We start from the raw sequence: 16,608 nt of genomic DNA, 5'->3' as shown, positions 1-16,608 counted from the left end.
GTATAATTTTTATTATTTCAAGGGCATGGAAAACTTTATCCTTTCGGTTAAATCATTAATTTACATATTTGGAAAAAATTCTTGAACATAGCTGGCAGATTGCCAAAAAATAGCCGCAATAGCTCTGTAGATCTGCAGTCTCAAAAAAACAGTAAAAAAGACAGACCAAAAAACTTCGTCTTTTCATTGATGGCCGATATGTTATATTATGATAAAAAATCTGTATAAGTTTTTGCTGCCTCTATTAGCTGCTCTCAAATAACCTCCATTTAGAGTGACACTCACCCATTTGACCTTATCTCTTTGAATTAAAGTAAATACAAGTCAACTTCAATGTGAGGAAGTCATTGTTGCGAGGTGAGGTAAGTCAAGTGTGACCAAATGAAGTCAAGTGTGTCAAGTGATAAATATATATATATATATATATATATATATATATAGAGGAGTCAAGTCTGAAATCGGTTCAGTTTTATATCTGCAAGACCTGAAACATATTCACTGGCCCTTGAAGATTGATTAACTCGAAAATGAACAAAAAATTAAGAAAAAGAAAGAAATCAATTGGAAATTATAAGGAAATGTTGCTGGAAATCGTGGTATAAATTATTTCAGAATCATTTATGTGTCTCTAGGGGCTATCCAATAACCCAATTGCAAGCTTTAAAAAACTCATTGGCTCATAGATCGATGGGCAATAATTTTTAGAAAAAAATTCAAACTTCAAAAAATAGAAATTTGTTCTATTAATAGAAACTTAAAATGTTGAAAGCCAATCAATTGCCCCCTAGCAACTATTTAAAAACATACTCTCTAACCCTGGACGAGGTTACCTGGCTACTGAGGCAAGAAAAAAATAAAACGTAGCTGGCAGATTGCCAGAAAATAGCCGCAATAGATTCGTAGAACGGCAGTCTAAAAAAAACAGTAAAAAAGACAGACCAAAAAAATTCGTCTTTTCATTGAAGGCTGATCTGTTATATTTTGATTAAAAATCTGTATAAATTATTGCTGCCTCTATTAGCTGCTCTCAAATAACCTTCATTTAGATTGACACTCACCCATTTGACCTTATCTCTTTGAATTAAAGTAAATACAAGTCAACTTCAATGTGAGGAAGTCATTGTTGCGAGAGAGGTAAGTCAAGTGTGACCAAATGAAGTCAAGTGTGTCAAGTGATATATATATATATATATATATATATAGGAGTCAAGTCTGAAATCGGTTCAGTATTATATCTGCAAGACCTGAAACATATTCACTGGCCCTTGAAGATCGATTAACTCGAAAATGAAAAAATTAAGAAAAAAAAAAGAAATCAATTGGAAATTATAAGGAAATGTTGCTGAAAATCGTGGTATAAATTATTTCAAAATCATTTATGTGTCTCTAGGGGCTATCCAGTAACCCAATTGCAAGCTTTAAAAAACTCATTGGCTCATAGATCGATAGGCAATAATTTTTAGAAAAAAATTCAAACTTCAAAAAATAGAAATTCGTTCTATTAATAGAAACTTAAAATGTTGAAAGCCAATCAATTGCCCCCTAGCAACTATTTAAAAACATACTCTCTAACCCTGGACGAGGTTACCTGGCTACTGAGGCAAGAAAAAAATAAAACATTGCTGGCAGATTGCCAGAAAATAGCCTCAATAGATTCGTAGAACGGCAGTCTAAAAAAAAACAGTAAAAAAGACAGACCAAAAAAATTCGTCTTTTCATTGAAGGCTGATCTGTTATATTTTGATTAAAAATCTGTATAACTTATTGCTGCCTCTATTAGCTGATCACAAATAACCTTCATTTAGAGTGACTCACACCCATTTGACCTTATCTCTTTGAATTAAAGAAAATAAAAGTCAATTTTCAAAGTGAGGAGTCATTTTTGAGAGTGAGGTAAGTCAAGTGTGACCAAAAATTTAATCACGCGCATGAACAAAAAAACACGCTCCACCAAGAGCGAAAAATGACGTCACACATGCAATTCAGTTTAAATTGCATGAACGAATGAACAAAAAGTGGCTGTGACGTCATATGGTCGTAACAAAAATCATGACGACGAAATAAAAAAAAACCCAGAGAAGGCCAATAATAGCCCCAGCTATCGCTGTGCGGCTATTAATAAAATACAAATGTTTTAAAAAAACTTGGAAAAAATTTCGAAAGGTTAAACTGTCGAAAGGTTAAATTGTTGAAAACATATCCATTGAAACTAAAAACCATCCAGTAACTTTTTATCAGAACGTGAAATATGTTTTCTCGCACTTGAGAATGGACGAATATCAAAAAACTAACAAAAACTTCAGGAAGCCTTAAAAAAATTGCAGATTTAAAACATTCGAGACATTAAAAATGTTAAAAACCATTCCATTGTTACTAGAAACTATGCAGTGCCCTATTTAACAAAACTTAAAGGAGATTGCCTGGACCCTGGCCTGGCCTGGCGTTGTAGTAATGGAACATCTGTTGTTCCATTACTACAACGCTGCAATCTTCCCATTGATCACAAACTAAACCCTATAAACAGATATGACAATTATATCAGAACCCCACGTTTGGAACCAAGGAGAGGCAGAATATTACTAGATATAATTGATAAACTTACTCCTATATGTTAAATATATACAATTGTAATTGCAGTCCCACGTCCTATTAAGATATGAAAACCATTAGAAGCACAATAATATGCATAAGTTTGTTCACAAAAACTTATGACAGAAATTTTGTTCTTGGGGAAAAGGACAGAGATTTTAATTGTGTTTAATTGCTAACCAATTTGCAGAATCCGAGTCGTTTGTAGAAGTAACATGTTCGTCTAACTTCAGCCCCACTGAGGTCATCCTGTTGTTGTTTCTGTTCATTTGATGAATCTCCTGTCGCCTGCTCCTCTTCACCATCTTCCTCTTCACCCTCCTCCACTCGAGGGCCCAGTCTCTTGTCCATTCTCTTGCGCTTTTTGGCCTTCTCTTTGCTAGAGATGTATTCGTTGAGAGTAGCAGCGTAGTCATCCTGGAATGCGAGCAAAACCCATTATTTAGAAACAATTAAATGCAAATTTTAGCTTCATTTATCACCATCGAAATAAAATATATCAGTATAGCAAAAATCAGCGCAAGCTCTAAATACTCAATAACAGCGAGTATTAGTGGATATAAGCAATCCTGCGAGATATATAGAAAATACAAGTAATTTTTTACCAAAAAAGTGATGATCAAACACAGATCCTTACCTCTTTAGATGTGTTTTCAGGCGATCCCACTGGTTGATCATGGTCCTCGTGGTATTTAGCTTTGGGAAATTTGCACGACGTAGGCCTGTTGAATTTGCCTCTACCAGGAGGAGGTCCCCTTTCTCTCTTCGGAGGCCGACTGAATTCCTCGTAATCTCGCTTCCTTTCAACCCCTCCACCACCACCTCCACCTGAGGCTGCATTGTTCCACTTGGCCTTCATGGCTTTAAACTCGTCGCCTAGTTCGTTATCGTCACTTCCTCCGAGAACTTCGCTATCATTATCGTCACTCGATTTCGGAGACTTAGACGCCGACTTTAAGCCTCGCCCTTCATCGTCTACGCGTTCCTCGTTTTCATCTTGAAAGTTATTGCCTCGACCTCGGTTTCGTTTCTGTTCGAAATACGGCTCCTTGGAGTTGTAATCGTTTGAGTTGTAAGCAGGCGACCAGCGAGTCATTCTCGATCCGCGATTATTTCCTCCTCGACTTTGGTCATGATACCTTCCTCCGCGACCTCTACTCGAACTGCGCTCTCTGTGGTTGTAGTTATCTCTGTTGTTATAGCCTCTAGATGGCGAGCGTCTTTCCTCAATGTAAGAATGTCGATGTTCGCGATCTGTCATGTTGCGCTGGCTCTTAATGAAGTCTTCAGTTGATGACGGAGAAACAGATGTTTGGTGAGCAGGTGGGTTGTTATGATGACTTCTGTCTTGATAGGAATCGTCAATTTCTTCACCTTCGCTCTTTTCCTCTCCCTCTTCTAATTCGTCAGTATTGCACCAAAGAGCACTGCTGAAATGTTCCTTTTTAATAGACCACAACGCCAAATGACAACAATAAAAATCTGTTTAGTTTCCTTAAGATGTGACAAACTGTGTTCCAATTTCGTCCATGCCAATTTACTGACTTTACTAGGAATGGTTCCAAAGGAGGAGGAGGTGGGTTGAAAAAATCTGTGATGATAATACTTACGCGGGTTCCTGTCCAACTACAGTAGCAACAGATGCCCTATTAGAAGCAGAGACAGGTTTGCTTTTCTTGATCAGAGTCTCTCCGTCATCATCCTCCTCTTCCTCTTCCTCCTCCTCTTCAGTGGAACTGCGCTTCCGCTTCTTCTCACGCTTCATCTTCTATAATTAAGAGCAGAAGGTCAATTCATCAAATTTAGCAAACAGTTTTTTGGTGCACGTTTTCGAGATTCGCAGGACATTTCATTACATATGTGGGAGCTTTCAAGTGTCATCAGTTTTCAGCTTAACTCTTGATCTGGTATTTCTTGGATTTTGCCATAAATTCTTCCTAAGGACTTAAGAGTCGCATTATAAATTATCATCCTAAACGTTCGCAACTTAATTTAACATTCTTAAAAGTTTAATGCAATCCTTTTTTCTTTCTTCAGTTAGTTTATGCAAACCTTTTCCATTTTGCGTTCCCGCTTTCTTCGCTTCCTCTCCTCTTTTGACAGAACTTCCTCCTCTTGTTGCTGACCATTACTGTCATCTGTTGGCTCAGTGTCTTGAGCAAATCTCATTGGGTGCGGCTCAGAAGGGTGATCTTTACGTCCACTGTGGTAATTCGGACTTCTCTTCTGGTCAACATCCGGACTATTTCTCGTTAAATGGTTGTCAGGAAATCTTGAATCTAAAACATCGCGAAAAATTAAAAATGTAGCAGAGTCAGTTCAGAAGTGATGCTCTCATACACCTATTAAAAACGCTAATTTGTGAAAAACAAAACAATCTAAAGGTAAGGCGCCATTGAGATCATTTATGGTTAAACTCCAAGTATCAGCAAAACGAACATGAAAACTACTAGAAAATGTCCAAATACCATTTTTTTCATGCTGAACTATTTCCAAAGTAATTAGTGACAAAAAAAGTTTAATCGAAATTAGATATTTCCTCAAAAACAAGAAAGGCTGATTATGGAAACAATCCGACTGTTCCATTTTAGAAAAACACTCTACTACAGAGAAAAAAATCTAAACTGATTGAATATGTCCAAACAGTGATTGGACATAGCAAAGTTTGTTGAGAGAATGCGAGCTAAACACCGCAAAATCTCAATAACATAAGCAAAACTTCCAATTTCGAACAAAATTGTCTTAAACAACGCGCTCTCTAAGTGAGAGTTCTACTTAACAGCGTCGGACGCACTGCTCTAAAAACTGAAGTTTGTCAGTTCTATCATTATAGTTTCATCCAGTCAAGGGACATATTAAAGACCACAAATAAGATTTAAAGTGAAAAAATGAAAATAATTTTGTCGCAGCCATCAACCTCCCTTAAGTTTTAAAAAAAAAACTGAGTAAAGCTACATGAATAAAAGTACAAGAAAGCAATTTAGATGATACAAAATGATTACAAAAAGAACGCGAAAAATAACGCTGACGTAAGAGAGCACATTTGAGCATCTAAACAATAACCTCAATTCAAGTAGAAATAGCTTCAAAAATCAACCATTATCAGAAAATCCCGTCTTGTTTTACAATCACCAAAAGTCAGATAACCGAAAGTGCGGACAAAACGATAACCGAAAGTAATCAGCATAAAAGGACAGTTAGTTCAGTCATTAGCCGTTTGAGTAGCGAAATACTTCCACCCTACGACTAAAAACTGTCCGTAATTTAACTGCAAAATAGTCAGCACCTATTAAATGAACATCAATAACAATCATTAACATCGCCACGGAAAGTATGCATAAAAGCATCAAGCAGATGTTCAGATCGCCCGTGCAGCACACTTAATTAGGCATCTGGGATAGGTTTGTTCGCAGTTTAAGATTACATTAGACCATCCTCGGTATGCATCGCCTAACAGATGGGGTTTTGAACACTTTTGTTTTGGTCGAAAATGCATCAAAAGCACATCCCTTAACGCCCCTGCGAGCAGACCACTCTACCTATGCGCCAGAACACAATCATTTTCTACTTGGTAACCAGCAACTGGGATTCTATTGGCGTTGACGAATTAAAACATCAAAAGCGGTAAGCTCGCGTCCAGACCTATGCCAACGCAATTTGGTCAAGTTCGTTTACGGAGTATGTAACTGCTCTGAACAGTAGATCTAAATATGTGGCAGCACCTCCCGAGTAGTACCTCAATATAGGTGACATAGTTTGGATAGTCGAAGAAAGCAACCTTAGAGGTGATTATCCCTAGGGGTGACTATTGTACGCACGTCGTCCGGATCGCTCGTTCGTCCACTCGTTAAGCTTGTCCCGGTTGTCCCAAAAATTTCCGGGTATGAAACCAAGATTAAATACAACCAACATATTTCATCATTAGACGGAGAATTTTGCGCGTATTATAACTTTCGCTTAGATGTTCCGTTTTATTTGCACGACATAAATTATTCCTCAGAAATACCACAGCCAATTTTCCCAAAAAACTTTAGATATGGCTCAATATCGTTTGCTTGGCCTAATTGTTTTCCATTTTTTGATTGATTTGGATTGGTGACCAATCTTAGACCGCAATCCGCCGAAAATGTTGCTAGATTTGACGCTTTGATGTCATTTTTGCTGTTATTACTTTATGCTCATAAACTAACTTATACATTGCCTTGTGTTACGTTTTATATTAGATGTGTTGATTTTGGCTTATTTATAGCGTCCTATATTATGGAAAAAGGTGTTGAATTGCATTTTTGACTATTGATTAAATTAAAAAAATTCTGTTAAAAAAATGTTGCGATGTTTGCTAAGAATTTTTCTGTGCAAATTGGTCTTTTCACCCCGTTTTTGCACTCTTTGGATAGCCAAAAAGGAAATACTAAATTTGATCTTCTAAAATCTCTGACAGGATTGCCAATCTATTGTTTGAAGGTCTTTTCGTAATGCACAATACAAGAAAACTGATATATGCAGCTCCACACATACTCAGCCAGTTGTCCTCATTTTAAGTTAACTCGAATTTTAAGATATACGTTCATCAATTTCTCCAGATCGGAAAAAAATCAATGCTTCAATGATGTGAAAAATTTGAGTAATTAGATTAATCTTTTTAGTTATTTCAAGAATTTTTGCTGCAAATCAAATATCACATCCTTCGGCTAAGAGAAATTCAGTATAATTTGAAAATTTGAGGTATGACAACTTTTAGGAAACTGCTTATTCCGTATTTATCTTTTTTGCAAACTTTACCTTGGATGTAATAATTTCTATGGAAGCATAATTTTGATGGTGGGTGAAAGCTTTTTAATCTAGGAGAGAGTAAAGTCAGCCAACTATAAAACTGGATCAAATATTTAGTTTACCGTTTATACTATCAGCATTTTCGCATGAGCTCAAAAACACTTGCAGATCTGGTCAAAGTTCAAACAGATGCCAAAATATTCAAACACAAGAAACGGATCGGTCATTGTGATATTAAGCATCGAATTATAATGTGACTCAATAGCCAATCGGTATTTTGACCTCTATCTATACTTTAAACGGTTAAAGTAAATCAAATTGCAGCTGTCAATGCGTCACAAACAAACAATTAAGACTTAACACTTAAAATAAAGAACCAAAGCAATCACTTTAAGGGTCAACGACCCACATTGATAGCGACTGCAGCCTGATGACAAGTAACAAAAAATAATAGCAGTAAAGAAACCTTTCTGATGTCAAGGACATTAAACAGTGACAAATACATAAATTTTAACCAACCACCGATTAGAGCGCAGTAAAATGGGTGTCGATACTAGCGATCTAAATTTTTGAAAAAACAGCTTTGTATAGAATTTTAGTTAGGACCAACCATCAGGAAAAAACTGCTTGGGACTCCGTTTGCTCCTTCCAAGATCCTTATTGCCGTCCTTTACGTCGTTTCCACACGATGTTTCGATATCTCGCAGAGCTGAGGTGCTGTTAGTGTCGGTAACTTTTGTGCCTCGGGGGCTTCCATGCTGATGATAGTTTTCGTTATGGGGTTTGTGCCGACTAGCGGGTGGACTTTGTTCCTCCCCCTCTTCGGCCTCTTCTTCACCTTCTTCTAATTCGCCGTCTTCGGCCTCGATTAAACCTTCATCTTCAAGACTCATTTTCGGTTTTCTATTCTTTATTGCTATGGGAAAACGGGCTAACTTGTAGGGAAAATTTTGCAACCGAAAGCGTCACAATTATTTGTGGATTGGATTGGGGTTTTCTGCTGTTTAATCTGATAAGCTTCTTCCAGAAAATTAGCGACAGGAAGTCGTACCTGTTCTTGAATGCTAGATTGATATTATTGAGAGGTGATTATGTAGGAATGTTCTGGTATGAATGATCTAATTTTATGGACTGGCTGTGGTTACTGACAACTTTCTTCAGTTTCAGTTTCGTTCTTTGGTGACATTGACTGTTATTATCGTTGGGATTTTCCTGAAACAGAAAAACGTAGTTTCAGAAGAAGGCTCTGTTAAATAGCGCGTGAATAGCGCAACAGACTTTTATTTCACCAGACTTCTAATTTTTGTTCAAACACCGTTTTCTCACTCCACTTTAAATTTAGAGCGAAAAAATTTCACGCCGCAAAACCACTCGCTTTTTCGCTCCATTTCCTGTTTCGGCGTGACCAAAATCACCACTCCAATTTGACTTCAAAAATCATGAAAATGTGTGAAGAGATCTTAGAAAAAAATATAGCAGGCCAAGTCCTGACGTACAATTCAACGAATTTTCATTGACTAAACAAAAAACTAGTCCTAGAACGGACTAAGAGTGAATTGGGAGCACAATTTAGAAAAAAAATCAGAAAAAAAATTGCAAAAACAGAAAATCAAAGGGAAATTCCCATATGTGAACAAAAAACCACTAACGAGAAATGGAATTTTGTTTCAAACAAAAAAACTAGACCTATGAATGGAGTGGGAAAACCATTTAAAAAATCCAATCCAAGAAATCGAAAAAACAGTAAAAATCAAGGTGAAATTGCCGCATGTCAACAAAAAACCAATAGCGAGAAAGCGAATTTTTGTTCGAACACCATTTTCTAACTCTACTTCAAAATTAGAGCGAAAAAATATCTCGCCACAAAACCACTCGCTTCTTCGCTCCACTTCCTGTTTCGGCGAGACCAAAATCACTACTCCAATTTGACTACAAAAGTCATGAAAATATGTGAACAGATTTTAAAAAAAGACAGCGCCCCAATACAATCAAATTCTTTGAATTGTAAAAAACAAAGCGAAGGCCAATAAAAGCCTCAGCTATCGCTTCGCGGCTATTAATAAGATTTATGAATGAAAATCAAACATTTCAACGATGATCAAAAATTGAAACATCTCCGCATTAGTTTATACAACTCCTTTTGAATTCAAACTATTTAACAGAATTGTAAACTGATTTCTAAGGGCACTCAGTGAAATTACGAGTGCTAGTGGGGATTCAAATCAAACAGAAAACAGGAAACTTTAGAACAAGAATATTAAAGAGCCGAGCTTAGTAGTAGTTGGAGCAGTAAGAGACATCGATTGAAGAATTCTTGTTGGTCTTCAAACAATACACACCACAATCTAGACGTACAGAGAGAGTTTGAAATTAACGTTTCAGACAGAAAACAAGAAAATAGAGAATAAAAATTGGAATTGAAAAAAATTAAGCCCAGCAAGAAGCACATCGACATTTGGTGGTTCAAGTGCATGGACCATTCGGTCAAAATTGAAGTTAGAGTTTCATTAGTTCCGATCAAATTGTTCAATAGCTTGAAAAAATTGCTTGGGTTAATAACATTGAACTGACCATCATCGTTGAAATCATAGAAACTCACGTGACTGAAGAGTTTATGCTTATAGCCGTTTGATACAATAGCTGAAAACTAGGTGATCAACTAGTTACTTCGGAGAGTTCTGGTGATTTCAACAATTTCGAATATTCATCCACTTGAAGAGTTGCCACAATAACAAAAGAGTTGCCACAATCAATCCTTTTTTATGTGATTTTTTTCAGGACTATCTTCAAGACATTTAGGTGATTTAATTCAGAGAATAATCGGAAACTCAACCGTCAAGAAAAAATTTACTAAAAAAGGAAATCAAGAGCAGAGCTGCCTTAGAACACTGAATTGCTCAGAAGACTCTGACGAAGAAACTGGCGAATTTCAGTTCTTAAATATATTCCTTTTTTTCAGACACGAATTTTGACAACTATGTTTTAATTTCCCAAACATGTTCACCTTATCCTCAACAGAATCCCCCAAGTCTATTAAATTTGATATCAATGCATCATTGCAATTGAAACAGAATAAACATAATGGCTCCAAAATAGACTTGCCGGCCGTAGAATACATAGGAAGTAAAAAATCAGCAAAAAATTAGTAAGACTTGTTCGAATTCACAAAACCTTTTTTAATGAGTTTCTTTGAACTTAAATTAATTCAAATTAAATTTAAGTTTTTAAGTGCAGATGTCATTTTTTTGAGTGAGGTATGTCACATAAGATCAAAGTCTGATCACAAAAGTGATCTAAACGCTTTTGCTAGAAAGAGTGAGAAATACAATCCTTTCAGAAAACTATTATATACTGACGCCAATCACAAAACTTTGAGAAAAGAAATTTGCAGTCAATTAATGAATATTTAGCCTCAAAAACCAACAAACTAAAAAAATAATATTTGCTCATATAACAGAACTGCACATGAAAACCAAAACGTTTCTTTAATCACATTGAGACCCTAACATCAAGAAAACCAATAGAGGTTCACAAACCGGTCTAACTTTGGAAAGAAACCGAATAACTGCGAGAAATTGACAAAAAAGTTTCAACTCTCGACTTTTTGTCAACTTTCCCAACAAAAGTATTGTTTTATACAAACAAAACTGCAATAAATGGATACTTAAAATCATCCGAGGAATAGGTCTCTAATCAACTCCCAGGGAAGCAAAAATTGACTGAGAAGTCTACAAAAACCACAAAAAGGCTGCAAAAAACAAATTAGCATAAAAATGATTTATGACCACAAAAGCTTGAAAATACTATCAATAAATCTAAAAAGTACTATCCAAAGCTCTTAACCAAAAATTAGTCATTTTTTAAAAAATTCTTGAGAAAGCTGGACGTGGAAATTTTTTTTCACACATCAATTTTTCGCTTCCTCGTAAATAGGGGTCTGAAAAAAACCACTCTTTTTGCTCCACTCTCCAATTTTGTTTAAAAATCACAAACAACTCCAATTTTTTTCTTCACAATTTTTTTCCGGTTTCAAATTCACACGAACAAAATGGATTAAAAGACTTCTCCCATACTCCTTTTCGAGTCGTAAAAAATTACAACGCCCCACTACAACTCAAACTGCAATGAACACTGCAATATGGCTACGCTCAGCTTACAGCTTCGCAGCTCTAATAATATTTGCAATACCCATTATATAGGTTCATATTCTAACAGAAGCAGTATAAAGAAACCCGCAGGGTAAGAAAATTTTCGTAGCCTTTATTCATTCTCCTTCAACAAAGATCAATTTTTATTGAGGAGGTTGCGGAAAAGTTACTGACTGTTAGATAAAAATTTACGATGCATTAATCGTCATGACAAAAACAATTTTTCAGTGATTGCGTATAATCTGGATGTTAGTCGCAGCAATAAGAACAACAGCAAACTTTGAGTCTATGCGCAATTTAGAAGACACTAAAGAAAACATTAAGGCAGTAGGATGTTGCATTGACAAATACCCTATTGGTTACCGGGATTGATGCAAGAAATTTGGCTGACATTTAAAGGACACTAATTAGGTTGTGCTTCTGTTCAAAGTGCATAGGATATGCCGCATCCTTTTCGTAACAGATACGGATTTTTGTCGCCATTGAAACAATGTCCCATGTCTTTGCGAGATTTCATCTTTGAAGAGAGCATAAAATAAAGCATTGGAAACAAAACCGTAACTTTTCTAACTAAGAAAGAACGGAAGTGATCTTCTGAGCTCTCTGCGCCAAATTAAAAATATTCGTCTGTGCACCAATTCAGCTTAAACGATTAAAAAAAATCTAAAAATAACGCTAAATCAAAAACTAATTTGCATACTTTCAAATACTATTAGTTGCTCTCGTACAGGAAACGTTCAATCAATGATCTAAAATTTCAGGCGATGTGCACAGAGCATATAAGAGCAGAAATGTTCAAAATCGTTGCAAAAAACAACTCAATAAAACTAACATTTTAACCGTGTTGAGCAGAAATATGTTAAACAGAAAAAGCTTTTGATGAAGTCATCTATAATGCGACTAGCAAGCGTATTCTTCATTTGAAACTAAATGACAAAGGGGGGAGTGCCGAGTCGAGCGTGCTGGGTGACGAGATGTGGGGATGGGTGGACTAAAGCTTCGGAGATGGATTGGGGGGGGGGGGGGGGGTGCGCGGACAGTGTTGGAGTAAAAACTGCACTTTATATTCTCCAATTTTCTGTCTTATTAGCAGCTTCGGGGAATTTTTTGTACACTTAGAGACTAGTTGACCTGCTCACCGACTTAACGCCAGCGGTTCTCTATTTATTCCATTTTTAAAAAAGGGATAAATCAAATTATTGAAATTAGTTGAAAAATAAAATGAGTTCAAATCCTCTAGCTTTCCAGGAAGGTTGTCTCACTCAATCGGCTGCTAATCAGCCGTTTGAAAACGTTTGAAATCTCAAGTAAAAACTGAAATGATGAAAATAGAGAGGAAGGCAAAATAACGGATGCATGCAAAATTTTGCAGAAAGTAAAATCATGCATTTGATTCATGATGTCTAAAAATAACAGAAGAGAAAAACTCTACCATCACTCCAACTGAACCACATGACAGAAATCAAAGCTCCTTGTCTCCTCCCACGAACGACGGTTTCCCTAGCCCTGTGACCAGTTGTTAATCATCATGGTGTTACTGCGGAATGGTCAACGTAGATATTATTATGAATAGTTGCAACTAATACGAGATTACCAGAACGCATATGACTCACTTTACAATGGCAAAGTAGCAAAAACAACAGCTCATACAAAACAACTTATTAAAAGAGAAACGAATTTAGGGGGCAGTAATTAGTTCGTTTGAAAAAGCTAATTGAAATTCTCGTTGGCAAAATTTAAGTTATAAACATAGTGCAAATTAAGTTATAAATATAGTGCATAATACTAATAAAATAATGATTTTTTTACTAGATAGGCAGCTCCTGGTAAATTTTCAATAAGTAACTTTCCGAAACTGCCAATCAAACACTAAGAAGTAAGTCAAAGAATGCAAAAAAACAAAAATAGCGCAAAAACTGAGCAGCTGACGAAATATTTTTCATTGAACGCATGAAAACACATACTGTTAAAATAGAATAAAAAATCCACCCCGTTCACTTGAAAACTATTTTCTTTGGTTAAAATTTCAAAGGAAAAAGAGTATCAGCCTGTTAAATCTCGAAAAAAAAACAAGAAAGACAGATCTACGACTCTATATATAAATTTTGAAGATGTAAAACAATTCAGCACAAAAAATTAAAGCCCGCAAAAGTTAAACGTGTGCCATTCCTAGCAAAAAATATATTTTCATAGCTAACTCTTGATGAAAACCATAAAAACTACAGAAAAATATAAAATTTGGGTATATAAATAATAATACAGACCCCTGAAGTGAGCAGAGCTTCAAAAATCCTCGGCCTTTTGTAAAAAAAAAATGAAGTTAACAAATAACAGCTCGCGAATTTAACAAAATACGCGGTCTCCTTCAAGAGGTCGTACCTCAGCTGAGTTATGTTTGTCTTAGCTTGATATCAATAATGGGGATATATAATCAGTGCAACTAATTTCTTTTAGCTCAGAGCTGAACCAAAGAGCACTTAACAAAAGAATTCCCAGCAAACGATGAGATCTACTCTTTAATCAGATTGCCAGAAAATATCCCCGATAGACGCTTGTCGCCTTCCATGGAATTGAAACAACTAATGAAAAAAGATAGATAGATTGACCACCAGTCCTTTACTAGACCACTAAACTTCTTCAAAATCGATATTCGAAATCAAAGATTCAAGACTCTAATACTAAAGAATTAGGTTATATAAGATTGGCACTATTTAGATGCACACTACTGATCTTTTACTAGTAAAACCTCATAAAAGTCAAATTTCATTAACTGAGTTCAGAAGCTATTTTTTGAGTGAGGTAAGTCACGCGATTGAACTAAAAGCAGAACAAATGTCGTCACTCACTTAATTTTAACTGCAAAGCAGTAGAAGTCGCTGAAATTGAAAAAATCACTGATCGCAACAATCATCGATGGAGATGACGAATTAACAAACAATCTCCCCAATAATAGCCCCTATTGCTTCGCGGCTATTAAAAAGTTTTACACAATTGAGATTTTAAATTTAAAATTTCGGTATATTGATTTGAACTGAACGATTGGAGCTCTTATCAGTATTACAACATTGCTGTTCCAAATAGATTCATTTCTAAACTAATTCTACGGGTATATTTACTTAAGTGTAAAAACATAACCGACTAACGTCGGGCGAATTGCTCTCAATGACCGGCGAACCGTTGGTTTCGTCAGTAGCTAGCTACGGTGGAGCACCTGGGGGCTGATGGCTGGTGGTCAACAGTGGGGGTGGGGGATTCCTCAATCTCTAAGAAACGCCCTTCACACCATAAGTCTCCAAAACAGTTTCTGTGAATCTCATACTTGGAGACTAGTGAGTTGAAGGGCTCTAAGAGTACCTAAGGCCCTCTGGGCCCTACCTATTTATCCCGCTTTATGAGGACGAAAAGTCAAATGGGTCAGACCAAAAAACAGTCAAGCGAAAAATTGCATAAACGAAACACCGACAGGACCAATATAAATGCTACAAACTTCGTTTGAGAGCAATTAAAGACCATCTACAGCTATAATAACAACGGATGCCGAAATAGAGTAAAAGTCAATAGAATATTGACACGTCAAAACTTCTTTCAAAAAACTTTAAAGAATGATCCACTTAATGAAAACTGAAGGCAAACCTGTATAAATTTAAGCAGTCATTTAGACAAACTTTCTACTGCATTTTCAGTTGCTTTGACTTTACTGCAATCAATCAAACTCGCTATCGATGTGCGGCTATTAAAAAATTTATTTATAAACTAATTTTACGGGTATATTCACTAAAACTGTACAAAAGACCACATCCTATAATAACAACCGATTCCGATATCGAGTAAAAGTCAATAAAAAATGACAAATCCCAACTTCTTTCATAAAACATTTTAATTTTAGATGACATTAAAAAAAGCTCGACTTAATGAAAACTGAAAGCAACCCTGTAAAACGTTGTCATTTAAACAAACTTTTCACTTCAATTTGCAGCAAATTGAAACATTTAAGCAAAGCACCTGTACCCACAAAACAGTTAATTTGGTTAAACCATAAAATAAACTAAATAATATGACTTCTTGAGGCAACAATGCCCCTAATCAATTAAATATCACACAATAATTACATTTGAACTCAAACTTTTATGCGAACACAAACTCATCAAAATTTTGTTGAGAAATATTCTGCGTTCTGAAGCAGGTCAATTATTGTCAGTAATACTGCTTGGGCTAATATTTACAACAACCTAATGTATCAAAACCGTCAAAAATTCGAAATCTTTAAATTAAATTGAGAACTCCTTTTGTTGAAGAGACTTGCTGAGAGAAGTTTTAATAGCGACAGGGAAAACGGATCTCATTCTTGCGGAAAAGATCAAGTCATGTAGCTTCCAGGGACACAGAAAATAAAAACTTCTTTACTTATAACGCTAAACTTTTCTACATAACACGTTTTTAATCGAAGATACGTAAGATACGTAAAAATTGGATATCTATTTCTCTAAAAACGTCATTGCTCACATTACTTTAAGCAGCTCCTGACATTTGGTAGAAACTAATTTCATTTCTTTGCAAATTCGAAAAGCATATATTGTTTGTTTTGCTATACATTGTCATATTTCGCCACCTCATTATCATTTACTTTGTCATCCAGAATCAAACTAGAGAATTTCAGAGCGAGAAACTTTTTCTTTAGGAGCAGTTTCTTTGCTAATCCTATCCTCTCCAATAGAAAAACAGAAAAAAAACGCTCATTGAGATATTTAATCCATAATTTGAAAGATAGATCAGTAAGATTGTTAGTAGTTGAGCCACATTCGCTAATACCGACACGTAGGTTTTTATCGTACGTTCTCAAATCATAGTTCTCAAAAAGGGGAAAAAATGGAAAATGACAAATAAAAACAAAACGTGATGTCTCAAATTTATATGGACTTAAGACCCCCCACATCCGGCGTACTAAACAGCTGCATTAACTAATGGGCTATTATGTTCTAGTGACAGTTCTGATCTTTCAATATGATTTGTGCTAACATCATCAATTCCTGAATGAAAGAAGTTTAAGTCACACAAAAATCATGAAATCAAGCCAGAAGAAGTCACTCAAGAAGCGAAA

At 35.7% G+C, this 16,608-nt stretch overlaps 1 protein-coding gene across 1 annotated transcript in view; it reads right to left on the bottom strand.

Annotated features, from left to right (window-relative positions):
* The window catches only part of LOC142351650 (uncharacterized), a 29,799-nt gene that overhangs the window by 3,641 nt on the left and 9,550 nt on the right, over positions 1-16,608 (bottom strand). The window contains exons 2-7 of the mRNA XM_075403790.1: positions 7,973-8,574; positions 4,642-4,868; positions 4,200-4,357; positions 3,227-4,019; positions 2,770-3,006; positions 2,421-2,514 (exon numbers count right to left, since the gene is read on the bottom strand). Of these exons, the coding sequence (XP_075259905.1) occupies positions 2,421-2,514; positions 2,770-3,006; positions 3,227-4,019; positions 4,200-4,357; positions 4,642-4,868; positions 7,973-8,255 (1,792 nt within the window). The 5' untranslated portion in view covers positions 8,256-8,574. The remainder of the gene's footprint in view (positions 1-2,420; positions 2,515-2,769; positions 3,007-3,226; positions 4,020-4,199; positions 4,358-4,641; positions 4,869-7,972; positions 8,575-16,608) is intronic.

This window comes from Convolutriloba macropyga, chromosome 13, assembly GCF_964194025.1.
Source record: "Convolutriloba macropyga chromosome 13, txConMacr16.3, whole genome shotgun sequence".
In the NCBI taxonomy this organism is placed as follows: Eukaryota; Metazoa; Xenacoelomorpha; order Acoela; family Convolutidae; genus Convolutriloba; species Convolutriloba macropyga.
The sequence above is the reverse complement of the archived record's forward strand: the minus strand, read 5'-3'. Positions and strand labels throughout refer to the sequence as shown.